The sequence below is a fragment of the Talpa occidentalis genome, unplaced genomic scaffold (genome assembly GCF_014898055.3).
Source record: "Talpa occidentalis isolate TD23 unplaced genomic scaffold, MPIMG_talOcc4v2.1 talOcc4.15, whole genome shotgun sequence".
Taxonomy (NCBI): domain Eukaryota; kingdom Metazoa; phylum Chordata; class Mammalia; order Eulipotyphla; family Talpidae; genus Talpa; species Talpa occidentalis.
In genome coordinates this window covers 3,129,554-3,152,582 of record NW_023601543.1, presented here as the reverse complement: position 1 = coordinate 3,152,582, position 23,029 = coordinate 3,129,554, and the positions used below count along the sequence as shown (strand labels likewise).

Here is a 23,029-nt window from a genome sequence, read left to right as displayed (position 1 = left end):
AGAGAAAGAGAGAAAGAGAGAAGAAGAAAGAGAGAAAAGAGAGAAAGAGAGAAAGAGAGAAAGAGAGAAAGAGAGAAGAGAGAAAGAGAGAAAGAGAGAAAGAGAAAGAAAGAAAAGAAAGAAAGAAAGAAAGAAAGAAAGAAAGAAAGAAAGAAAGAAAGAAAGAAAGAAAGAAAGAAAGAAAAGAGGCTGTGAGCAAGGAGCAGGAGGAGGCCTGAGCCAGGGGGGCAGAGGGAGCCAGGGATCTATGGGGGCCAGGGAGAGTTGGGGCACACGGTGCACAGATCCTCGCGTTCCCCCCCTCTGTGGTGACAGGAAATGGATGTCTGTTTTCTTTAGGAATTTTTCAGCTGTTGTTCCTTGGAGGAAGGTTTATTAGCTTCAGCGTCTCTGCTGTGAACGACCCTGATCACACGAGCTTGTGCTCCCCTGGTCTGAGGAGCGCACGGTCAGGTGGGCGAAGGCAGGACCTGCCCCTGTGAGGATCGGAGGGAGGACGAAGAGGCCAGATGCCCCCCCCATGAAACCTCCCGAGGGACCCGGACAGGGGGCAGGGTTAGCACCCAGCTCACCCCAGGCATCTCGGGGAGTTGGAGCCTTGGTTTCCGGGGTGCAGGCTCAAGTGTGCCAAGAGCCAGGCCGGCCCTGCCTGAGCCAAGGTGAGGGCCAGAACAGGGATGGAGAGACACCCCCCCACCCGGGATCTATCTCCGCCGCTCACGACACCCTTGCGGGGGGGCCCCCAGAAGCGCGCACCGGATGTGACGTCCACCGACTTCCGCTCGAGATTGAGGTGAGGGCCTGGGCCTGAGGGGCGCGCACTCACGTCGGCGGAGGGACAGCTCGGGCGTGCCTGAGTGAGGTGAGGCTCGGAGGGAGGGCCTAGGGCGCCCAGAGATGCTCCCCGGGAAATCCCTGAGGGACCCCGCAGGCTGGTCCCGGAGACCCCCCCCACCTCAGGGAACTTGGGGAGTCACAGCCTCGGTTTGAGGGGCGCAGGCTCAGGGCCGCGGAGGGAGAACCGGGTCCTGCCTGAGCGAGGTGGGACAGGGACATGCTACTGAGGGGCCCCGGACCCCGGAGCAGAGTCAGTCCTGGAGGCCCCAGGGCGGGGAGGGCGCGTGGCCTCCCCACTACCACAGCCGAGTCTGAGAGAAACCGGGGGGCGAGGGTTTTTTTTTTTTGGGGGGAGCAGGGACTCAGGTCCTGTCAGGAGGCAAGGGGTGGACCTTGAGGGTGGATTGAGGGACCCTGGACCCGAGAACCGAGGGGACCCTACAAAACCTTGCCAATGCTCAGAACTGGCTGTGAGGATTGGCCTGCAGGAGCGCATGGCGTCCAGACCACCACACCGGACTCTGAGTGAAACCAGGGGCTTTGCATGAGGAGCAGGGACTCAGTTCTGCAAAGGGAGGGTCCAGGTCCTGTCAGGAGGCAAAGTGAGAACCCTGAGGGACCCTGAACCTTGGAACTGAAGGAACCCTACAAAAGCTCGCCAGTGATTTTGAACGGGGGTGGGGGCGGGAGGACCACGTGGCGGCATGACTCCCGCATTCAGCTGTGAGAGACACTGGGTCTTGGTGTAAGGAGCAGGGTCTCAGTTCAGCAACGGGCGCGCTTAGGTTTTGTCAGGTTGCAAGGTGAGGACCTTGAGGGAGGATTGAGGGACCCTGTAACCTAGGACAGTGGGGAGCCCACAAAAGCTCGCCAGTGCTCAGAAGTGGGGGCGGGGGCGGGAGGACCACGTGGCGTCTTGACTTCCGTGTTGGCGTGTGCGAGAAACTGGGGTGCTCTGTATAAGGAGCAGGGTCTCAGGTCGGCAAGGGGAGGGCCCAGGTCTGTCAGGAGGCAAGGTGAGGACCTTGAGGAACCCTGAACCCTAGAACTGGGGGAACCCCACAAAAGCTCGCCAATGCTTCAGAATGAGGGGGGGGTAGAGGGAGGACCACGTGGCGTCTTGATTTCCGTGTTGGCGTGTGCGAGAAACTGGGGCCTCGATGTAAGTTTCAGGGTCTCAGGTTGGCAGAGGGAGGATCCAGTATCAAGTGAAAATCTTGAGGGAGAACTGAGGTGCAGTGGACCCCAGAACAGAATAAACCCTGGAGGCCCCAGGACGGGAATCGTGTGGTGGGGGGGTCCTGACTACTACAGCCGAGTCTGAGAGAAACCCCCCGGGGCCTGTGTGTAAGGAGCAGGGACACAGGTCCACAAAGGGAGGGTCCAGGTCCTGTCAGGAGGCAAAGTGAGAACCCTGAGGGACCCTGAACCCTGGAACTGAAGGAACCCTACAAAAGCTCGCCAGTGTTTTTGAACGGGGGTGGGGAGGGAGGAGCATGTGGCGTCCTGACTTCTGTGTTCCAGTGTGAGAGAAACTGGGCCTTGATATAAGGAGCAGGGACACAGGTCGGCAACAGGTGGGCCCAGGGCCTGTCAGGAGGCAAGGGGAGACTCCTGCGGGACCCTGAACCCTAGAAGTGAAGGAGCCCCATAAAAGCTCGCCAATGCTTCAAAACTGGGCCGGGGGGAGGAGGGCTGACTGCGCAGCATCCTGACTTTTGCCTCCTCGTCTGGCAGAAACTGGGGAGTTGTTATAAGGAGTAGGGCGCCAGGTCAGCAGAGGGACCGCCCAGGTCCTGCCAGAAATGAAGTGATGGCCTTTATGGAGGACTTCGATCCAGTGGACCCCAGAACAGAGTCCGTCCTGGAGGCCTCAGGGCGGGAGGACCCCCTGACGTCCAGTCTGCATCCGAGTTTGAGGGAAATGCGGGGTTTTGGTGAAGGGGCCGGGACTAGGGTCGGCAGAGGGAGACCCCAGGTCCAGTCACGAGTCAAGGCGAGACCCCTGAGAGAAGACTGAGGGACCCTGAACCCTAGAATTGAGGAGCCTCCACAAAAGCTCCTCGGCGGTCAGACCTGGGCGGTGGGGCAGAGAACCGACCACGTGGCGCCCTGACCTCCGCATCCATGTCTGAGAGAAACTGGGACCTTGGATCGGTAGCAGCCACGGGTCAGCAGAGAGAGCGCCGAGGTCATGTGGGAAGTGGCAGCGGGACTGAAGGAGTACGAGGAACCCTGCGCCTTAAAAATGCGGGGACCCTCTGAAGCTTGCCAATTCCGCCAGACCTCGGGGAGGGGGAGGGGTGAGCACTCGGGGTCCTGACTGCAGCATCCAGGTCTGTGAGGAGCAAGCTCCGGTCCGCAGAGAGGGCTCAGATCTGGTGAGCGCCAAGGTGGAGACCCCGAGTGAGGACTGCGTGTCCCAGGAATGCAGATGGGTGGGGGGCTCCAGAACAGACAGACACCGCAGAAGACGCCGCTGCTGTCAGGCCTGAGCTGCCCCAGGGCCAGAGGACCCCGTGTAGTGTTCCCTGACCAAAGCATTGGGTCTGAGGCTGGGGACTTTATAGAAGGAGCCAGGCATCACCTGGCCGAAGGACGCCCAGGTCCTGACAGGAAGCACGGTGAGGACCCTGACGGAGGGCAAAGGGGGCGGGCCCTGGGAGGCAGTGGACTGCTTGTCCACTCGGTGTCTGGTGGATTCAGCCTGGTCATCCTGAGGGAGGTGTGACTGAGGGAATCGTCCACCGCAGAACTGATGGGGCTCGGGCCCTGCTGTCAGTCTTGTGATAACCTGGGCAGGGGAGGCACGTGGGGTTCCTGCTCACATTTTTCTCCCAGCTCTCAGGGAGGTGAGGTACATACTCTTGGAGGAAAACACCCCATCAGTAAGTGAGCCGCATCTGGTGAGCAGGGATAGGAGTCCCAGGACCTGCAGAGAGTGAGGACTGAAGGGACCCCACCGCAGGACAGAGAGGTGCCCCAGTTTAAGCCTTTTCTGATCATGGGTGTGGTGGGCAGGGCCCTCAGGGAGGAAAGCACCCTGTCTGACATGATGTAAGAAGGTCATCCAGGGAGCCACCCTTATTTATGAGCTTGTCACCTGCGAGAGGAATCCCAGGTCCTTCCAGGAGTCCATATCAGGACCCTGGGATTGTCAATTCTCAGGACAAAGAGGGGGTCCAGGGAAATTTGGACTCTGCCCTCATTTCAGCCCTGGGAATACCAGGGCAGGGCTATCAGTTCGGGCCCTCCTCACTTCTAGATCCGAGGTCAGGAAGGAAGGCCTTGGTCTGAGGGTCTGGACTTGGGTCAGCTGAGGGATCCCAGGTCCTGGCAGGGTTCCACGTGAGGCGCCAGCACTGTCCCCATTCAGGACCCTGGAAGCCCAGGGCCGGTGTGGCCAGATGTGGGGCCCTTGTTGCTTCTGTTCCATCTCAGGAGTGTGGTCCTGTTCTCAGGGTTTTACCTCAGGCCCTCAGAGGAATGGCAGAAGAAAGATGAGGATACTGAGCGAGCATGAAGGAGACATCTCACCAGGAGGAAGGAGAGCCCATAGTTCTGGCACCACCCCAGAGTCAGCCCAGAACCTCAGGATGTGGAACCTGTACCCTGAAGGGCAGTGTCACCTCCTTCAGGCTCCTGGGGAACATTCCCAGAAGGACAGAACCTGTAAGACAAAGAGCACCTCTAATCAGGGACAAAGAGCACCTCTAATCAGCACCTCCACTCTGTCGGAGTCACCGAGGGTGCTTTTCTCAGCGGAGGCGGCTCACACTCACTCTCCTTCAGACTCTTGGGTCCTACCTGCCGGCTTTTGCTGACACTTCTTCCAACTCTCCACAGGTGTCATCATGTCTCTGTGCCAGAAGAGTGAGCTCTTGAATCTCGAGGAAGATATTCAGGAACCAAGAGAGGATGGTTCTTTCCTCCAGGTACCAGGAGATGATGGGTAGGTCAGATCCTCTTCCTCTTCCTCTACCTCCCCTTCCCCCTTGTCTTTCTCCAGGTCATGTCTGAGGAGGACGCCAGTGCTCCCAGTATCCCTCCTGGTGCCAACTCCTCCCCCAGAGCCATGGCTGCCTCACTGTGCAGCAGATCCGAGGCGGGTAACACCAGCAACCGGGAAGCAGAGGGACCGGGCAGCTCCCGGGAGCCAGCGCAAGCCCAGGCCCCCCCCCCAGCAGCACTGCAGGGGAAGATGGCTGCGTTGGTGGAGTTCCTGCTCCTCAAGTATCGTGCCAAGGAGCCGACCAGCAAGGCCGAGATGCTGAGGGAAGTCCTCGGTGATAACCAGGAGCACTTCTCTGGCATCTTCAGTGAAGCCTGCGATTGCCTACAGCTGGTCTTCGGCATCGATGTGACCGAAGCAGAGCCCAATGGCGACACCTATGTCCTGGCCGCCACCCTGGGCCTCTCCTACGATGGGCTGCTGAGCCCTGAGCAGCTCATACCCAAGACGGGCCTGCTGGTTGTCGTCCTGGGCGTGATCCTCTTGGATGGCGACCGCGCCTCTGAGGAGCACATGTGGGAAGCTCTGGGGGCGATGGGAGTGCATGCCGGGATGGAGCACTTCATCTTTGGGGAGCCCAGGGCGCTCCTCACGGAAGCATGGGTGCAGGAGCAGTACCTGGAGTACTGTCAGGTGCCCGGCAGTGATCCCGCCCGCTACGAGTTCCTGTGGGGCCCCAGGGCTCTTGCTGAGACCAGCAAGATGGACGTCCTGGATTTTATACTCAAGGTCAATAGGCGGCAACGCACTGGCTTCCTCGCTTTCTGAAGAGGTTGTGAGCAAGGAGGCCTGAGCCCGGGGGGCAGGGAGAGTTGGGGCACACGGTGCACAGATCCTCGCGTTCCCCCCTCTGTGGTGACAGGAAATGGATGTCTGTTTTCTTTAGGAATTTTTCAGCTGTTGTTCCTTGGAGGAAGGTTTATTAGCTTCAGCGTCTCTGCTGTGAACGACCCTGATCACACGAGCTTGTGCTCCCCCGGTCCGAGAGGACGCGCGTGACTGTTAGTTGGATGATGTTGTGGTGATTTCACTGGAGCAGGGAGCCGTGGGAGTGGGGCGCGCCTTGGCGGTGAAATGGTGGCATCGGAAGTTAGACAAGGAGAAGACACTGAGCATGTGGTTTGTACCCCTTCGCCGCTTACTCTGTAAAATAAAAAGCAGATGTGTCTGTGCTTTGCTCGGGTCATTCAAGAGGGAGAGATGAACGTGGTAAAGAAGCCCCTGCCCGTGGCCGGTCCTGCCCACGCCGGCCCCGAGCCTCTGCCCCTTGGAAGCACTAGGAACGTGGAAGGTCCTGGGGGGACACGAGGCGCACTGCACCCCACAGAGGGCAGGTGTAGGAGCTGCCGTCACAGGAGCAGGGTGGTGAGACGTCCCCCAAGAGACAGAGGCAGGAGGGCAGGGGCGGGGTCCCTGGGGAAAGAAGTCAGGGTAAAGGCCCCTCCCGGGGCAGCTTGTGCCTTGGGGCCTGCAGTCCTGTGGGGTGACTTGTCATGTGCGGGTGACTGCCATCATATGGGGGCGGGAGGCAGAGTCAGGTTTCCTTAGGGGAGAGAAACGCCTGGAATGGAAACATGATGGAAGCTGCCGCTCTTGTTGCAACCTGGGTCCACAGAGGGAGTCTCCCGTGTTGCTCTGGAAGGTGCGCAGGGCTCTTGTGGACACCGGAGAACGGGGGTTCTGTTGTAAACACTGTGTGCCCGACAGGATGAAATGAATTAAAATACTGCCTGGGAGCCAGAGAAGCTGCACAGAGCAGTGGAGTTGGTCTCTGGCATTCTGCAGGCTCTAGTTACACCCTGCTGGGGATGTGCCCCCGAATCCCCTAACATTGAATCATAAGTCCTCCAGGAGAGAAAGGCAGAGGTGATACTTCATTCAGTTTCTGAGTGAGCCGCAAATTCTCAGATCTCTGGAAACAATCATTTGCACAGGCCAGTGGTGGCGGCTGGGGCGCAGCACCACCAGACGCCTCCAGCAGTCACTGAGGTCCCTGGCCGTAGGGCGGGGGCCAGGTGTCTTCAGGCATCTCATGCTTTCCCGCAGGCCCGCACATGGTCAGACCCAAATCTGCCGTTCTGCAGCAGGAGCCAGAACACCTGTTGAAAATAAACTTCTTTCCAGGGCGCTGATTTTATAGTCACAGTTCCCTGAACTTGTCGCCGTGTTGGCTTGAGCTGTTCGAGGCTTTACTACCTGGAAGGGGAGGGCCGGTCCTCTTCTCTTGGTCGGGCCTGGGAAACTGAGGCCTCGTGTGAATGGTGTCCAGTGGAAGGCAGGCAGGTTGAACGCTGAGGGCCTGTTTCCAGGTAATGCCAGGCACAGTGGCATTGGGGTCTGGGTCATTGTGGGGGCTATCCAGGGCCCTGGAGTCTATCTTGGGTGAGCAACACCTTGGCCCCTTGGGCAGACCGTTGCATATTGGACATTACTGTCGAGCACATCTGCCCCAGCTAGACAAGCGCCCGGGGGGAACCATTGCACACGGGTTTAAGTTGAAGTGGTTTTCCAGCAGCAGCCCTTCTGTGGGACTCAAGATCAGCCAAACAGAGCCCCACCGGACGCTGGCCGTGCCTGTGACTGGGTGCGTGAATGGGTACGATTAGCCTCTTCCATGGGGACACTAGCTCTCTGCTCATCTGCCATTCACAGGGCGTGTGCCATTGTGGCAGTAGCACCACAAGCGATGGGGCCCAGGATTCAGGAACAGAGGCCACTGTCAGTCACGCCCAGAGGCCAGGCTCTGGCCTTTGACAAGACACGAAGGCCTTTCTGAAAGAGGGGATGGATTGTCCAAGGGTTGCAATGGAATGCACAAGCTGAGCCCCCACCAGGAACCTGCTTGTGCTGGGGCTTGGGGGTGCATTCCTCTCGCCCCACCCCCAGGAAGAGCTGCCTGAGCGAGGGCCACGCCAGGAGAGAAGCAGAGGCCACGCACATGTTTGTGCAGCAGACAACGGCTGTTTCCAGCACTTTTTATTGACGGCGCTCGGATGGCCGCGACCGCCGTCATCTGGGGTCATCGGCACGGTCCGCGGGCCCGTGGGGAGGCGGACGGTATGCGGGGAAATAACGGGGGCTGGGCCAGCAGAATGGACTCGGCAGATGAGGCACCGCCAAGCCGGGGCCGGCGGGCCCAGGAGACATGATAGGCATGGAGCCCAAGGGGTGGCACCACGTCAGCACGCTGGCCGTGGAGAGCTGAGAGGTGGGCGCGCTGAGGCCTCTGGGACGTCCCCCGGCCAGGCTCCCCACGGGCCAGTAAGGGCTGCTCTGCGGGGCGGGCAAGGTAAAGGGGACGAAGGGGCGCAGGTACAAAGGGGCGGCCTGTGCCCCAGCGGGCCGGGACCCCCGGCGCCCTGGTACTGGCCGGAGGCCCACGGGCCCACTGCAGCGATGGGCCGGGCGGCGGGCTGGGCCGGCCTCCCGGCAGCGGTCGGCAGGACGGGGTCCCTGCGGGCCGGGGCGGCAGCCGCGTCCAGTGGCAGCTCGGCGCGGGCGGGCGTCTGCAGACCTGCCGTCCGGGAGCCCGCGGCTTCGGGCCGCGCGGTGGCTGAGGTGGCGGCCAGGGCGAGCGGCGGGGCCTGCGGCGCGCCCTCCCTCTGCTTGAGCGCAGCCCGGCTGCGGGTCCTCCTCTGCATGCGCGCCAGGAGCTGGGGGCTGTCTCTCCGGAACAAGAGGCTGCAGTAGAACTGTAGCTGCGAGGCAGGGCGCCCCGGGGAGAAGAAACCGCCAGTCACACACCCGCGGCTGCCCCAGCCCCCGGCCTCTGGGCCCCTCGCTGCAGCCGGGGAAGCTGTCCCCTCCTCTGCCGCCTCCAGGTGCCCTAACTCGGGCCTCGCCCTTTCTCCTGGAAGGACAGACGGCCGGTGACGGGCCGCCCGGGGCGGAGGCGAGTCCGGAGAAAGGGGCTTGGCGGCGGCACGGGCAGAGGAGACGGGGCCCTCCCAGGCGGTGTCAGGCGGCCACCGCGGCAGGCACCCCTGGCCTCGAGTCACTGGCCCTGGGCCACCGGGGCCCTCCAGCTTGGGCGGCGGCCCGGGCACCCCACCTTCCACAGCTCCTGGGGCTCCCCCACGACTAGCCAGGGGACACATGGTCTCACAGGAGGGGACCTGGGGCTCCAGAGCCCCGGCTGTCCTCGGTCACCGAAAGCCCAGGGCACGTCTGTCCCCCAGCCGGACACCGGGACGCGGCGCGTGAAGGGCAGCCTGTCTTCCTGGAGACGCCATGGACGCGCGGGCTGTGCCGGTGGCGGGGCGTGGGTGACTCGCCTCCCACGGGCCCTGAAGCAGCAGCCCCGCAGCACACTCCCCCGGGGCCACGCGCGACGCTCGCACCCCCCAGCGCGCCTCCTGGAGGGGGGCCTCCCGCGCCCGTGGGCCTCCCTCCACAGCGGGCCCGTCCGCGCGGCCAGCGGCACTCAGGCTCCTGCTGGCACCGGGCGCCAGGCCCCACCGTGCCCTCAGGGAGCTCTAGTCACTCTCGGGGCGTCGGGAACTGGCACCCCGAGCCCCCGGTCCCAAGAGGGCTCCTGGCATCCCCTCCCCCGCCTCTCCCCCCCAGCCTACCTGCCACCCAGGCCCCCAGCTGAGCCCCTGCTCCTTCACCTTGCTCGGCTCATGGGAGGGCGCCTCCTCTGTGGAAACGTGGTCCAGGCAGACGGGGGTGGACTCGTCCTGCCATATTTTGCTGAACCCGTAGAGGTTCAGCTGGCGGAGGAAGCTCTTCATGCAGTCGGTCTCAAACACCTTGCTGGGCCCTTGCCTGTCCAGGATCTCCTTCTCGAACAGCTTCTGGTTGATGACAATGCAGGTCCCGCTGCTGTGCCAGCGGATGGACTCAAACTGAGGGCTGCTGACAATTTCCCACAGCTTTCGCGGGAAGGGCAGGGAGAGGAGCGAGCCCTGGGCCTCCGACAGCGTGACGCAGGCGGCCCGTGGCCGCTTGCACCCAGGCCGCGGGGTCACCAGCTGGGAGGCAACTGCCCCTGGCGGCGGGCCACCCTCAGGCCCCCCAGCCAGGGCCAGCTGGCGCCGGATGAGCGAGGGGTCCGGTGCAGTGGCTCCCCTCCACAGGCCAGGAGGGGCTGCCCTGGGCTCTGGGGGCAGAGGCCTCCATCCCAGGCCAGGGCTCTGGCCTCTGGGGGGGGTCTTCTCTGCCGCCATTCGGGCGGTGGCCGCCCTTCCTCCTTGTCCACGCGAGAGCCGGCGTGGCCAGTGCCACCCGCGCTGACAGTGCAGCGGCCACGGACGTCACACAGGGGCTCTGGTCCCAGGGGCTGACATCACAACGCCGCCAGCTGGTGAGGTCACAGAGGGCCCACAGAGGCCAGCCCTCTCAGTGACCCGTCGGGCCAGGCCACTTCTGACCCCGCAAGGTCGCTTCCCTGGCAACCATGACACTGCTGCAGGCCTTAAGGTCACATGCCCAGCACGGGGATGGGCTGGGGACCCTCGACTCTCTCGTCCTGAGGCCCCCACTGAGCTGCTGACCCCGGGCCACGCCCACCGTCAGTCCTTCGGCCTGGAGGGCCCAGACAAGACGGTGAGGCTTTTAGAATTGACGTCCAGGGCAGGGCGCGGGTGGCCACCTTTCCTGGGGACCCCCCCAACCAGAGAAGCTATGGCCCTGGCTCCCCCCCCCCTCCATTCCTGTCAGGCCTGTTCTGGCCAAGGGCTTGCCCTTGGAAGTGAGGGAGGTCTGAGGCTCTGAACAATCTCCAATGGGCGGTGGGGGGGTGCGGGCGGGAGGGGATGCTGAGCACGCCTCCCGAGTGTGCTGTGGGCGTGCATTGCTACCTGCAGGTGGTAGTGCCACCTTCATTTCAGGGTCAAGCCCTGACAGTGGGATGACTGGCATCTCAGCTGCAGGCCCGGCAGAATTTTTCTTGCCATGTTCTCTGGACAAGGGCAACAAAAAAGATAAACTCATGCCATTTGCAGCAACATGGATGGCGCTGGAAGGGATCATGCTCAGCGAAATAAACCAGAAAGAAAAAGGAAATACCGGATAATCTCACTCATAGCAGGAATCTAGACAACCTAAATAAGGGGCCAGGAAAAGGACTAATTATAATAAAGTAAAATTCAAAATCAACAAGCAACTATAAACCAGAGACACGCTACGGGGGGGTGGGGGGGCGGGGAGGAGGGATTAGGGTCAAAATAAGGGGGGTGGGAATTGTATGGGGAATATAACCAAGATGAAAACGCATACATTGTGCAAAAATAAAAAATGATGTAAAAAATAAATGAAATAAAATAAAAAATAAAGCATGTTCATGGGAAAAAAAAAAAAAAAGAATGCCTGTTTGGAGGCCGCGTGGCACTTTCTGTGAACTCAGACTGTCCTGAGAGAAACATCCCTGCGTCGGGGTCCACGCTCAAGGGCGCAGTGAGACCGTCCTCTTGGCACCCCTGGAGCCAGGGAGCTGAATCCCCCAGAGAACCCTGAGGCCCCTGCTGTCCTCCGAGGGTGGAGGGCCCACTGCTCAGAGTGGCCGCTGAGCTCCTGCGCCACGGGGCTGAGCAGCCTCAGGAGGAGGGGTGGCTTCTGGCTGCCTCTGGAGCCGCAGAGGCCTCGGACAGGGACACACCCGCAGGCACCTGCGTCCTCTCTAGGGGCCACCTGCCACTTGCCGTCATAGGCGCCCCTTTTCTAAGCCGTGTGCACAGATGGAACTGGCCTGGGCCCCGCGATCCTGCCTTCGGGGTGCAGGGCAGCTGTCAGTCTGTTTGGTGTTCCTTATGGGTTATTCTTTTTTCTCTTGATATTTTTTAATATTGTCAATCTCATTATTTCCCAACAGCTTTATTATTATGCATCTTGGTGCATGTCTGGCAGGTATTATTTTGTTTGGAACTCTTTGGGCCTCTTGGATCACAACTTCTGGTTCATTTCAAGATTGAGACAGTTTTCAGTAATTATTTCTTTTAATAGGTTTTCTATCCCTTTCTCTTTTGTCTTCTGGGATACTCAAGATTGGATAGTATTCTGTGTAAGCTGTCCCAGAGATATGTTACACTTTTTTCATTTTTTAATTGTCTTTTCTCTACCTTGTTCTTTTATGTTGCTCATCAGCCTCTTTTTTTTTAAGCCCTTTTGTTCTCTCCATTGCTTCTGTGTGTCTGCTGTTGAGGCCCTCAACTGTATTTTTCAAATCGGCTATACCGTTTCTTAACTCTATTACTTTGGAATGTAGCTGCCTCATGTCCTTAACTTTCTCCCCTTCCATTTTTATCATCTATTTTTTTTAAGTTCCCAGGGGCTTGAAAATTTAAGCAACAATATATATAATCATTGTACTGAATTATAAGCAACGGAATAAAGAATTTCAGTCTTCTAATTTTTTAACATGACACTCTCTCTTCACTTATTTTGGTCTTTAATTTTCTGAGCAATGTTTTTTAGTTTTAACAGAGGTCTTGAGAAGGTGAAGACTGTGTATGCCCCCCTCTCAGAAAACACTGGAGCACCTGAAGTCAGCTGTCTGGCTGTCCCATCTCAGCCTGGGAAGCCCTGGTCAGCGGTGGTCCAAGTGCAGGCTCCCATGGGCCACAGGCAAGAAGGTAGGGAAGCCGCAGGGAGTGAGCTCTTGCTCTGAGGGGATGTCAGCTCATTAGAGGTGGGGCAGGAGGCTGGGAAGGCCTGGTGGGAGTAAAGAGGACTACCCCACAGCAGGACTGAGGGGACCCCATGCCAGGACAGAGGGGCTACCCTGCTGATAGTCTATTCTGATCACGGGTGGGGTGGATGTGGCGCCTCCACATTTCCTCAGGACCTCAGGAGGAGAGGAGCTAGGTCCGACATGACAATGTCAGGTCATTGAGGGGGCCACATCTGGTCACCAGAGAGCAGAGCCCCAAGACCTGCCAGGACTGACAAAAGGACCCTCACGAGCACAGGGCAACAGTGGTTACCTCCACCAGCCCATGTTCCCAGCCTCCCTTGATCCCAGCCCTGGAAGGCAGGAGTAGCCACTGTGGCCTTGTCGTGCATCTGTCCCAGCAGGAGAGTTCTCACTGAGGTCAGATCGGCGGGGTCAGGCCAGGTGGCCTACTGAGACTGAATTCCACAAAACTCTGGAATCTTACCAGGAGGGGGACATGTTCACTTGAATTAAAAAAAAACCAAACTGCCACCGGTGATAGCATGGATGACCTTGAGGACATTATGTTAAATGAAATAAGTCAGACAGACCAAGTAAATTCTGTATATCACATATGTAGAATCCAAAAAAGCCAAACTCCGGGCCTCCCCGGTGGTGCAGCGGTGGAGCGCTGGGTTGCAAAGCTGCCTGCGGCCTCTGCGGCGCCGGTTCGATCCCCGGCTGCTCCCTGGCCACTGGAGGAGGGTCCCACATGGCGCGCAGACCTCTCCTGCCGCCCGCTGCTCCCCTCAGCAGTGTACTTCGGTCCTTCTGCCTGCTCTGCTCCCCGCTCTGGCTCTGGTGAATTCTCTCGCCCTCCCGCGCTTCTGACTGTACCCAGTGCATGTATAAGCAAAACAAACAAACAAATAAATAAATAAATAAAACATGCCTCTATAAAAAAAAAAACAAAACAAAAAAACAAAAAAGCCAAACTCCTACAAAGAGAGAGTAGTGTGGTGTCCAAGGGCGGGGATGGGGGATGGGGAGTTGTGGTAACACTATCAAAGTACCATTAGAAGATGAATAAGTTCTGCGGACCTAACGTACAGATTATAGCTGGGGAGCACTTTGGAGCCTCTAATATGAGCTACTAATCCCATTCATGAGGGTTCCACATTCATATTTAAGCCCCCCCCAAGGTTCCACTTTCTACTACTACCACAGTGGGCATTAAGCCTTCAGGGGACACAAACATTCAGACCATAGCAAAGGCTGTGTTCTGCTGAAAAGTGGAAGTAAGACTGAACATTAAAAAATATTTCCAGATGTAATTCCCTGAGTTTATAAGTCTGCAGAGAAAAACTTTGAATCACATCAGTGGATACAGAAGAAACTGTTGAAAGATACTCAACACAAATTCATGGTAAAAACTTTTAGCAAATAAGAGGCAAGTTCCCTTTCTTAAATTTGGCAGCAAATATACTGAAATGTGAGATGTTAGAAGTATTCTTCTCAGGGACAGTCACAGACATGCCCTCTCATCTGCTTTTCCAAGCTACACTGAAACAGAAAGAGCCGCGGATAGCAAAGTGAGTAAGTATGTAGACCGAAAAGAGAATATTTGATATTAGAATAGGATCCTCTTTCTAGCATAATCAAAGGAATGGGCTCATGGAATGGTCAAATGAAAGAGACTTCGAAAAATAGTGGGTAGAAAGTCACCACTACAAAATCACCGACTTCGCCATGCAATGGCAATAACATGTCATAGAGCGTACCCCCGTTCACAAGCGCACCAAAACGGAGAGCTGCCTAAGAAAAAACCTAACAAAAATGTACAAGGTCTTTATGGAGGCAATTGTGCCAACTTACTTACCTTCAGGTCAGAGAGTTCCCAAACAGAGCAGTGTCCCAGGGGGCCCAGAATGTTGTACAGATGCCAGTTCGCCCCTTTTACAGATTTACACATTTAGTGTCTTAAGCAGTCAGTCTTGGGCTTCTGTCTTCTGTTTCCAAAGTCAATCCTGGAAAACTATAGAAGAAAGAATGGAATTTTTTTAAAAATGTAAAAGATACAACCACCCGGGAGAAAGTGAAAAAATGCCTTGAGGTGGTACTAAGTTTGGGCCGTGGCAGTGGCAACCTGGGCGCGTGACGCGTACCCAGGATGCAGAGGACAAGAAGTATAGGAAGAGTGTAAGCTTCTGACCAACTTCATGATGGAAATGTAAGGCAGGAGTCCTGGGGTCGTATCACGAAAAGACAGGACAAGTGAGCCAGTGTAGGGCTCAAAATTCTGTGCTCATAAGCCCCTGAAATCACCTTTGTGGGTGAGGACTGACTTTTTTCAAAAGCATCAATTTATCTTAATTGGCATTCTTAATCTTGGTAGAAAATAAATAGGGCCTCCCTGGTGGCACAAAGGGTTAAGACGCAACCTATGAAGCTATCTGTAGCCTCTGCAGCATGAGCTCCATCCCCAGTCAGGGAGCTACCCACATGGCGCAGCACTCTCCTGTCTCCCTGCTGCTCTTCTCAGCAGTGTGTTTCAGTCAATCCGCCTGTTCTGCTCCCCACTCTGTCTGTGGTGAATCCTCTCGCACCCCGCATCTCTGACCTGTACCCCTAACCCTAAATAAAAAAAAGAAAGAATAGATTGGAGGAGTATCCAGCCGCAGAGTGAATCAAGTAGGGTAAGGATGGGCATGGTTTCCCGAGACTTGGTGAGATGTAAAACATATTTTTGATGTTGGATAGGAGAAATGTTGCATGATTGCCAAAGAGCAGGGCCTCCCCCGATGCGATGCTGCGCTCGGCGTTTTGGAACAATGTTTCCAAGGCCTTGGCAACGGGAAGTGCCGCCTCTGACGGCTGCCGCTCCTCTGCCCTCTGGTCGCAGCCCGGGCGGCCCCGCCCGCGTGGCAGCTACGACTGGACTCAGTCCGGGGCCCCAGTCCTTCCCCGCCCGGGTGAGTGCGCGGGGCTGGGCGGGAGGCAGCCTGCCGGGCTAAGGCTTACTCAAGGGCCGCAGCCAAGGGAGGGGGCCCCGAGTGAGGGCCAGGGGGGGCGCCGGCCCCAGCACACCCCAAGGGCCAGCTCCGGCCCTGCTTCTGGCCCGGGAGACCCTGAGAGCGCGTCAGCCGAGCGCCCTGTTTCTGCCTGGGGTTTTCCGCCCAGTCGGGCCTAGGCCTCGGGGGTGGGGGTGCTGGGGTGGAGTAGAAAGGCGTCCCGGGGACCTCGGGAGTCGAGGGAAGGAGCCTGTGCCGGCGCAGGCGGGACCCTGGGCCTCAGAACAGAGGGTCCTGAGCACCCCCCCCCCCCCGCCCCCTGGGTCACTCTGGAGGGTCCCGGGAAGACGCGGCCAGAGCCATGGCCGCAGCCGTGGGGGGGCGGGGCCCCCAGGAGGGGACGGCCTGGGCTGGGAGCTGCCGTCACACGGCAGAGGGGCGCCCAGGCCCGCCAGCGGGCGAGGGGAGGCCCGAGGGCCACCGAGCCTCCAGGACGCAGGCCCCGCGCCAGGCCCCGCGCCGCCCCTGCCGTCCGGGCCGGGAAGCCCCGCGCGGCGGCGCGGCCGGATGTCGCCTTCCCTCACTTCCGCCCGCCGGGCCCGGGGGTGCAACGTGGCTGGCTGGCGGCGCCCCCTCTCCGGCCCACGGGGGGCGGAGTCCGGGGCCTGCCCGGCCTGAAGGTAAGAAAGGCGCCTCGGCCGGGACGGAGGGGCTCCTGAGCCCCAGAACAGAGGAGGCCCCTCAGAAGCCCGTCCGACGTAGCTCCCCGAGGGGGGCTCCTCGCCTTTGCGCTCGGGAGGCCGAAGGCGGTGGGGTTTTACTCCGACGGACACGGAGTGAGGCCGGCAGAGGACACTCAGCGGAGGGAGGACACTCAGGAGTCAGGGAGTGGCCCATGAGGGAGGAATTCGCGGGGCTTCTGCTTCAGAAGAAGCGCCTCACAGAAACGGCCCCACTTCCGCCTGCAGCTCGGAGGCGCCAGGCTGCGCTGTCCAGAAGGCGCCCTCCGTTAGGCCGGGAGGGGTGTCTCAGGAGGCGAGAGCCTCGGATGGCTCAGCAAGGGGGCGCGGGCTCCCCAGACCTTGCCACCTGTTACCGCGAGAATCTGAGGGCGGCCGGGGTGACCCTGAACTCCAGAACGCAGCCAGCCCGTCTTCCCCCCGCCCGTGCTATCTGCTTTGGGAGCCCCTGAGCTTGTGTGGCCTGCGGTAACCCTCGCTTCTGTCTCAGGGGCCTCGGGGGCCAGGAGCCTGGTCTGAGGGGCAGCATTAGCCGAACAGAGGGTGGAGTCCAAGATCTTGCCAGAAGCCTGGGTGAGGACCCCGAGAGAGGCTTAAAGGTATCCCCACCCCAGAACACAGAGGGGGACCACCGAAATCCGCTCCTGCCTCTCTGGCAGAGACCCCAGGAAGGACTTTCAGTCCGAGGCACCCCTTCATTTCCTGGGGGGTGTCAGGGAAATCAAGTCTGAGAGGGCCGACTCAGGTCAGCCCAGCGAGGGTTGTGGGCCTTGCCAGGCACCAAGGTGAGCCCCCGGAGGTAAGACTCCACCCCCACCCACCCCAGAGAAATAAACCTTCTGGAAGGCCCTTGTTGGCCCTGTGAGGCTCCAAGGCATGGCCGCCCGCTGTGTTGAGGGCGTTTCCATTTGAGCTTTCTGGGGGGCAGGGCGGGAGGGCCGGGCACCGGCCCAAGAGAGGCAGCTCAGGGCCGCAGAGGGGGAGTCTCGGGACTCGGGGTATGGACGGAGGGGACTCCTCCCGACAGAGCAGCCGCAGGCTGAATCCCAACTCCGCTTTGCCACCTCGGTCAGCCACGAGAGGACGCGGAACAGGGTGGCAGCGCGCACCCTCCTTCCTCCACTGGTGGTTCATGACGCTTAGATTTTCATGTCAACGAAGGTGGCCCCAGCTCGCCAGAGGGAATTATTTTTGACCCTCTCAGGTAGCAAAGGTGGGACCAAGGGGACGCAACCATTCCAGGACACGTGACCTCCCAGAGTTCAGCCGCATCTTGCTGTCCCCTCTGGGACGCCCTGGGCAGGTGTGACCAGATGTGGGGCCCCCTCACCTCCTGCCGTCTAGTCTCAGGCTGTGCAGTCTTGATCTGAGAGTGTTGCGTCAGGCCAGCGGAGGGCTGGGGCCCAGGCCCTGCCAGGGGAAAGGTGAGAACCCTGAGTGAGCACAGAGAGCAGCACCCGCCCCAGAACAGGGGGACCTCGCAGAGCCTGGCCCATCCCTCCTGTCACCTCTGGAGGCCCAGACATGTGCTTGCTGCCTACATCCCGAGGTGCCTCTTCCTTTCTTCTCCCAGGGGCTCCAGGACCCTGGAGGTGAAGGCCGTGGTCTGAGGCACGCAGCTCAGGTGACAGCAGGTGAAGCCCAGACACCACCGGCGTCAAGGTGAGGTGCCCACCCAAAATGTAGATCTGTGAGTGCCCCCTGCTCAGAACAAAGAGGACCCCACATGTCCAGCCACTCCCCGCCCCACCCTGAGGAGGCGCCATCTCTCATCCTTACTTCTGAGAAGCTTTGGGCTGTTCGGTAGGGCATCGCCCTGTGAGGCCCAAGGGCACCCCTAACAGGAGGCCGTTAAGTCGCCTTTCGGGACCGCCAAGGGAGCGCTTCTCAGCCGGGGCTGCTCGTGTCCTCTCTCCCCCAGGCCCGTGGGACCCGTCGGTCCGCACGCCTGCCGGCTGCTCTGAGGCCACACGCGTCGTCATGCCTCGACCTTCGAAGCGACGGCGCTACCTGCTTGAGGAAGAGCAGTCCCAGAGCCAGGCCCAAGGCCTGGGGGGTGTGCAGGCTCCCGAGGCCGAGGAGGAGGAAGCGTCCTCCTCCTCCACCTGCTCCTCCTCGTTCCCGTCCTCCTCCTCTTCCTCGTGCTACCCTCTCTTCTCTAGCACCCCGGAGGAGATGAGTGCTCCTGGGACACCCAGTCCGTCCCAGAGCCCTCGTGGCGCCTGCCCCGCCACTGCCGCCGCGGCCTCTGCTCTGGAGAGCCCAGCCCAGGAGGTGAGCGCCGCCAGCCAAGGGGAGGAGGGTCCCAGCACCTCGGCGCAGGCCATGCAGGCCGCTGCGGCCACTTCCAAGGATGCGGTTGATGATGAGAAGGTGGCTGACCTGGTGCAGTTCCTGCTCCTCAAGTTTCGCACCCAGGAGCCGACCAGCCAGGCCGAGATGCTGAGGGAAATCCTCGGCGGCGACGAGGAGCACTTCCCTGACATCTTCAGCCACGCCTGCGAGTGCATGCAGCTGGTCTTCGGCCTTGACGTAAAGGAAGTGGACCCCCAAGACCACTCCTACGTCCTGGTCAACACCCTCGGCCTCAGCTATGACACGATGCTGTGTGTTGGGCAGAACGTGCCCAAGACGGGCATCCTGGTTCTTATTTTGAGCATAATCTTCATCGAGGGCAACAGTGCCCCTGAGGAGGAGATCTGGGGAGCCCTGGAGGTAATGGGGGTGTTTGCCGGGGTGGAGCACTTCATCTTTGGGGAACCCAGGGAGCTTCTCACCGAAGTGTGGGTGCAGGAGCGGTACCTGGAGTACCGGCAGGTGCCCGGCAGTGATCCCGCCCGCTACGAGTTCCTGTGGGGCCCCAGGGCTCACACGGAGACCACCAAGATGAAAGTCTTGGAGTTTTTAGCTAGAGTCAATGGGAGTGACCCCAGATCCTTCCCACTGTGGTATGAGGAGGCTTTGAGAGATCAGGAAGTGCGAGATCAGACCAGCATCGCCAGCCCCCCAGATGACCCCGCTGGCATGGCCGGTGCGAGTTCCAGTGCCGGCGCCAGTCCCTGTGCTGGGGCCAGTTCCAGTGCCAGCGCCCGTGCCCGTTCCAGTGCCAGGGCCAGTTCCAGTGCCGGGGCCAGCGGCTTCTCCTGGCCCCAGTGAGTGGGGAGCAGGTCCTCCACGGTGTGGCCCAACTCGACACAGAGGGTCAGCGAGGCTGAGTGAGCCGCGGGGAAGCGTCTTGGGGTTCCTGTTCCATAGGGGTGACTGAGAAATTTATCTTGAGGTTATTTTGTTTTGTATTTTAAAATGTTGTTACTTTTGCTAGAAAGCTGACTGGCTTCCGAACCTGCGTTTATGAGTGACATTGGTCACGCGTTTGTTGCTGCTAATACAGTTTGACTTCGGGAAACCTTCCATTTTATCTGTAGTCTGTGACAAAATAACAAGGCCTTGGATAGTCATTTCCTGGAGATGTGGACGATTTAGCTGTCATGGATGGGGTCTAGAAATAGAGGAATAAAACAGAAGAGAGTTAGTTCTTGGTCTCTTTCCTTTATGTCGTTCTGTAAAAGTAAAGAGCACATGTGTCTGTGCTTTGCTCGGGTCATTCAAGAGGGAGAGATGAACGTGGTAAAGAAGCCCTTGCTCGTGGCCGGTCCTGCCCACGCCGGCCCCGAGCCTCTGCTCCTTGGAAGCACTAGGAACATGGAACGTCCTGGGGGGACATAAGGCGCACTGCACCCCACAGAGGGCAGGTGTGGGAGCTGCCGTCCCAGGAGCAGGGTGGTGAGCCGTCCCTGTGGGGCAGAAGGCGCGGCGCAGGATCTCTCTGACCTCAGCAGACAGGTAGAGCAGAGAGTCCGAGGAGCCCTCGGTGGCTCTTTCAGGCTTTCATTCTGTTTACCAGGTACCCGGCAGGCATCGGGGCCGGGGCCCAGGAGGCTGGCAGGCCCCCTAGCCCCCAGCGAATCTTCACTTTTCTGGGCTCTACGGCGTTCTCTCGTGGCTTCTACTTCTCTGCTCCTTTCGCGCTCCACTGGCGTCCCCGTGACGCCGCCCTTATAAGCCCAGTCTCAGCCCAGGTGAATCCCACCTACGCATGCCCACGCCCTGCTCCAGGTGCCCGCCATCAGGCATGCATGCAGGAACGCAGGGATCCACCATCCGTCCTAATGGTGGGAGGGCAGAAAAGCCTGACACTTGACTTAGCCTACAGTCCCCCAAGAGACAGAGGCAGGAGGGCAGGGGCGGGGCCCTGGGGGAGAGAAGTCAGGGTAAAGGCCCCTCCCGGGGCAGCTTGGGGCCTTGGGGCCTGCAGTCCTCTGGCGGGTGACTGCCCTCATGTGGGGTGACTGCCGCCATGTGGGGGGAGGGGGAGGCTCTCAGATGCCGTGTCTTAGAGATGGAGCAAAACCTCCACAGAAAATCTCGGGCAGCTGCTTTAGGGCGGCGGGGGAATCTGCAGGCGGGGCGGGCCGTGACCGGGCCCCGCACCCTGGTCCAGAGGCGCTGCACAGCCCAGGAGCCCGGTGCTGTGACCCGTCCCCTGCCCGGGCTTCCTGAGAAACGGGGAATCGCCATGAGGGAGGCCCAGAAGTCACAGCCACGCACCCTTCCCCGGGCCTGGGAGAGCCGGAGCTGACGCCACAGCAGCGCGTGTTGAGTCGGTCCCCGGCATGTGATTTAGCTAACGCTAAGCAGTGCTCAGAGGGGGCGTGTGTGTGTGTGTGTGTGTGTGTGTGTGTGTGAAGGAAAGTGGTGGTTTGGGTGGGAGAGCAGCTGGGAGTGAGGGAGCTGGTCCTGGCCTCAAGTTCTGGGAAGTGTGAGATGCCCGCCGCGAGGGACGCCCCCACCTCCCCGTAAGTCCAGGAGCACCTGTGGGAAGGAGAAATCTCGGCGCGTTATGTCCGGGGCAGCATCCTGGACTGACTTGGAGCTCCGGAGCTGCGTCCCCTGAGAGGGCCGGGAGGGCTGGCAGGAAAGGCTCCCGAGGGGAGGGGCGCGGGCCCTTCAGAGGCCAGGCCGCGCGCGGGGGTCACCCGCAGGCCACGCAGCCCTGCCTGCCCCAGCACGGGCTCCCCCGCGTCGCGGAGGAAGAGTGGGAGGCCAAGGAGCAGCTGGTCGGCGTCGCGTGCCCAGGGAGGGGGGAGGCAGGAGCCCCACGCGAGCTCCCACCGGCCCCGGCCTGCCACCGACCTGGACGCGCCACCTCGCCTCCTTTCCCGCCCCGCCCCGGGCCCTCCGCTGCTGCCAGGCGCCTGGTCAGGGCCCCGGCACAGGGCTGCAGGCGGAGGGCGGCGACGCAGATCCAGCGCGGGGCTCCGTCGTCGGGGCTTCACCGGCCAGGACCCTCCCGCCCGAGTCCGGGCCCGCCGGGAGCTGAGTCTGCCCGGGGCCGGCATCTGCGGCCGGGCCCAGGACTTGCCCGAGCTCTGGCGTCCCTGCCCTGGCGTTCCCCAGCGCCCCCGGCCCAGCTCCGGCGCCTGCTGACCAGCGTGCCGCGCTGCTCCCCGGGAGCCTGGGGAGGGCCCGCCCGCCGCAGAAGCCCCTCGTGTCCCAGCCCCCAGCCCCCTCCGGGGCCCCGGCCTCTGAGCTCAGGGCGCAGTGTGGGCAGTTTCCTCGCCTTCCTGGGGCCCTGGGGCAGCGCTGCCCGCCCGCTCGCGCTCAGGAAGGGCCCCTGACCGTCCCCGAGCGGGGGGCTCGCTCCCCGACCTGCCCGGAGGCCGAGGCCAGGCCCGGGCTGGCGAGAGGAGAGAAGCCTCGCTGCAGCGGGCGGGCGAGCAGGCGGGAGGGCAGCTGCACCTGCTCTCTGGCGGAGCGCGGGGGTGAGCTCGTGCGGGGTGTGGGCCCCAGGCTGAGCGCCCAGGCGCTGGGTGCTTCGGGGCAGGGGTGGGCCCGGGCAGGGACGCCGCAGGGGCGCGCAGAGGCTCTGGTCAGGCCCCGGCCCCGGGCTGCGGCGGGGAGCCCGGCTGCTGCTCCCGAGCTCTGCACGCGTCTCCCGGCTCCAGCGCCCTGGGCCTCGCTCGGGCCAGCCCCGCTGAGCCTGCTCGGGTTCCTGCACCTGCCCGCCGGCCACCAGGCTCTGCTTGCGTGACAGTGCCCGTCTCAGAAGAGCTCGGCCCCTCCCGGGCCTGCGCCGGGGGCTTGAGAGCTGCTGAGGAGAGGTCTGCGGGCCATGTGGGACCCGCGCCTGGCAGCCGGGGATCGAACCGGCGCTGCAGAGGCTGCGGGCAGCTTTGCAACCCAGCGCTCAACCGCTGCGCCACCGGGGAGGCCCGAGGTTATGTTTTTAGGGAGATAGATCATTAAGCAATGCATCATTCTTGGATTTTCTGTCTCTCAATTGTTTTCAATTCCAAATAATCAGCACGCCACTTGGGCACAACCTAGGTGAGCTTGTCCTTGGTCCTGACCAATGTATTATATTAATAGAGTAAAGGACAAAAACATGATTACCTCAATAGATACAGAAAAAGCCTTTGGTGAAAGCCAACACCATTTTATGACAATTTGTTTTTTTCAACAAACTAGAGCAGAAGAAAACTTCCTTTCTCTGATAAGGACATCTATGAAAAACTTACAGCAAACATTATACCTAATACTACAGTGCACTGAACTATACAATTCAGATGCGTGAAGAGCAAATTTTCTGGGACATAAAATATGTGTTCATAGAGCTAGTAAGACATTGTTCGTCTTGGCTTCGTGGGTGTGTTTCTCATTGGGAGGGTGGGGGAGAGCAGCTGTCAGGGATTTATCCCTTGCCTGGGCTGGTGAACTTAGTCCAATCACCATCGAATTTTCTTTTCCCCACCTTAGTGGCTGCACTGATGTTCTTAGA

The 23,029-nt window shown here is 60.3% G+C and overlaps 3 protein-coding genes across 6 annotated transcripts; 2 read left to right on the top strand and 1 right to left on the bottom strand.

The window, feature by feature from the left end:
* The first annotated feature begins 747 nt into the window (after nucleotides 1-747).
* On the top strand, nucleotides 748-6,048 carry LOC119246495 (melanoma-associated antigen 8-like). Of its 2 annotated transcripts, XM_037512865.2 has the most exons (4): nucleotides 748-862; nucleotides 4,299-4,509; nucleotides 4,684-4,772; nucleotides 4,847-6,048. In XM_037512865.2, exons 2-4 carry the CDS (start codon nucleotides 4,338-4,340, stop codon nucleotides 5,615-5,617), a joined length of 1,032 nt encoding a protein of 343 aa, XP_037368762.1. In that variant the 5' UTR covers nucleotides 748-862; nucleotides 4,299-4,337; the 3' UTR covers nucleotides 5,618-6,048. The 2 variants fall into 2 exon arrangements, with proteins under 2 accessions (XP_037368762.1, XP_037368763.1); XM_037512866.2 differs by lacking the exon at nucleotides 4,299-4,509.
* Nucleotides 6,049-7,858: 1,810 nt separating this feature from the next.
* LOC119246426 (heat shock transcription factor, X-linked-like) lies at nucleotides 7,859-10,017 on the bottom strand. The gene is made up of 3 exons (XM_037512789.1): nucleotides 9,460-10,017; nucleotides 8,239-8,547; nucleotides 7,859-8,122 (listed from the first exon to the last, which is right to left on the bottom strand). The coding sequence occupies exons 1-3, from the start codon at nucleotides 10,015-10,017 to the stop codon at nucleotides 7,859-7,861; spliced, it is 1,131 nt and encodes a 376-aa protein (XP_037368686.1).
* A 5,375-nt stretch (nucleotides 10,018-15,392) lies between these two features.
* LOC119246494 (melanoma-associated antigen 10-like) lies at nucleotides 15,393-19,729 on the top strand. Of its 3 annotated transcripts, none has more exons than XM_037512863.2 (4): nucleotides 15,393-15,412; nucleotides 16,682-16,764; nucleotides 17,765-17,853; nucleotides 18,113-19,729. In XM_037512863.2, the coding sequence occupies exon 4, from the start codon at nucleotides 18,172-18,174 to the stop codon at nucleotides 19,345-19,347; it is 1,176 nt and encodes a 391-aa protein (XP_037368760.1). In that variant the 5' UTR covers nucleotides 15,393-15,412; nucleotides 16,682-16,764; nucleotides 17,765-17,853; nucleotides 18,113-18,171; the 3' UTR covers nucleotides 19,348-19,729. The 3 variants fall into 3 exon arrangements, with proteins under 3 accessions (XP_037368760.1, XP_054551887.1, XP_037368761.1); XM_054695912.1 differs by lacking the exon at nucleotides 15,393-15,412 and adding an exon at nucleotides 16,090-16,131; XM_037512864.2 differs by lacking the exons at nucleotides 15,393-15,412; nucleotides 16,682-16,764 and adding an exon at nucleotides 16,090-16,131.
* The last annotated feature ends 3,300 nt before the right edge of the window (nucleotides 19,730-23,029 follow it).

Excerpts from the sequence above, each read along its gene's own strand:
- LOC119246495 (XM_037512865.2), top strand. The coding sequence starts at position 4,338 with ATGAGGATACTGAGCGAGCATGAAGGAGACATCTCACCAGGAGGAAGG. Across the intron at positions 4,510-4,683 it reads TTCCCAGAAGGACAGAACCT|GTGTCATCATGTCTCTGTGC; the intron begins GTAAGACAAAGA and ends AACTCTCCACAG. Across the intron at positions 4,773-4,846 it reads AGGATGGTTCTTTCCTCCAG|GTCATGTCTGAGGAGGACGC; the intron begins GTACCAGGAGAT and ends GTCTTTCTCCAG.
- LOC119246426 (XM_037512789.1), bottom strand. The coding sequence starts at position 10,017 with ATGGCGGCAGAGAAGACCCCCCCCAGAGGCCAGAGCCCTGGCCTGGGA. Across the intron at positions 8,548-9,459 it reads CCTCCCATGAGCCGAGCAAG|CTACAGTTCTACTGCAGCCT; the intron begins GTGAAGGAGCAG and ends CCTGCCTCGCAG. Across the intron at positions 8,123-8,238 it reads CCGCCCGGCCCATCGCTGCA|AGCAGCCCTTACTGGCCCGT; the intron begins GTGGGCCCGTGG and ends CCCGCCCCGCAG.
- LOC119246494 (XM_037512863.2), top strand. The coding sequence starts at position 18,172 with ATGCCTCGACCTTCGAAGCGACGGCGCTACCTGCTTGAGGAAGAGCAG.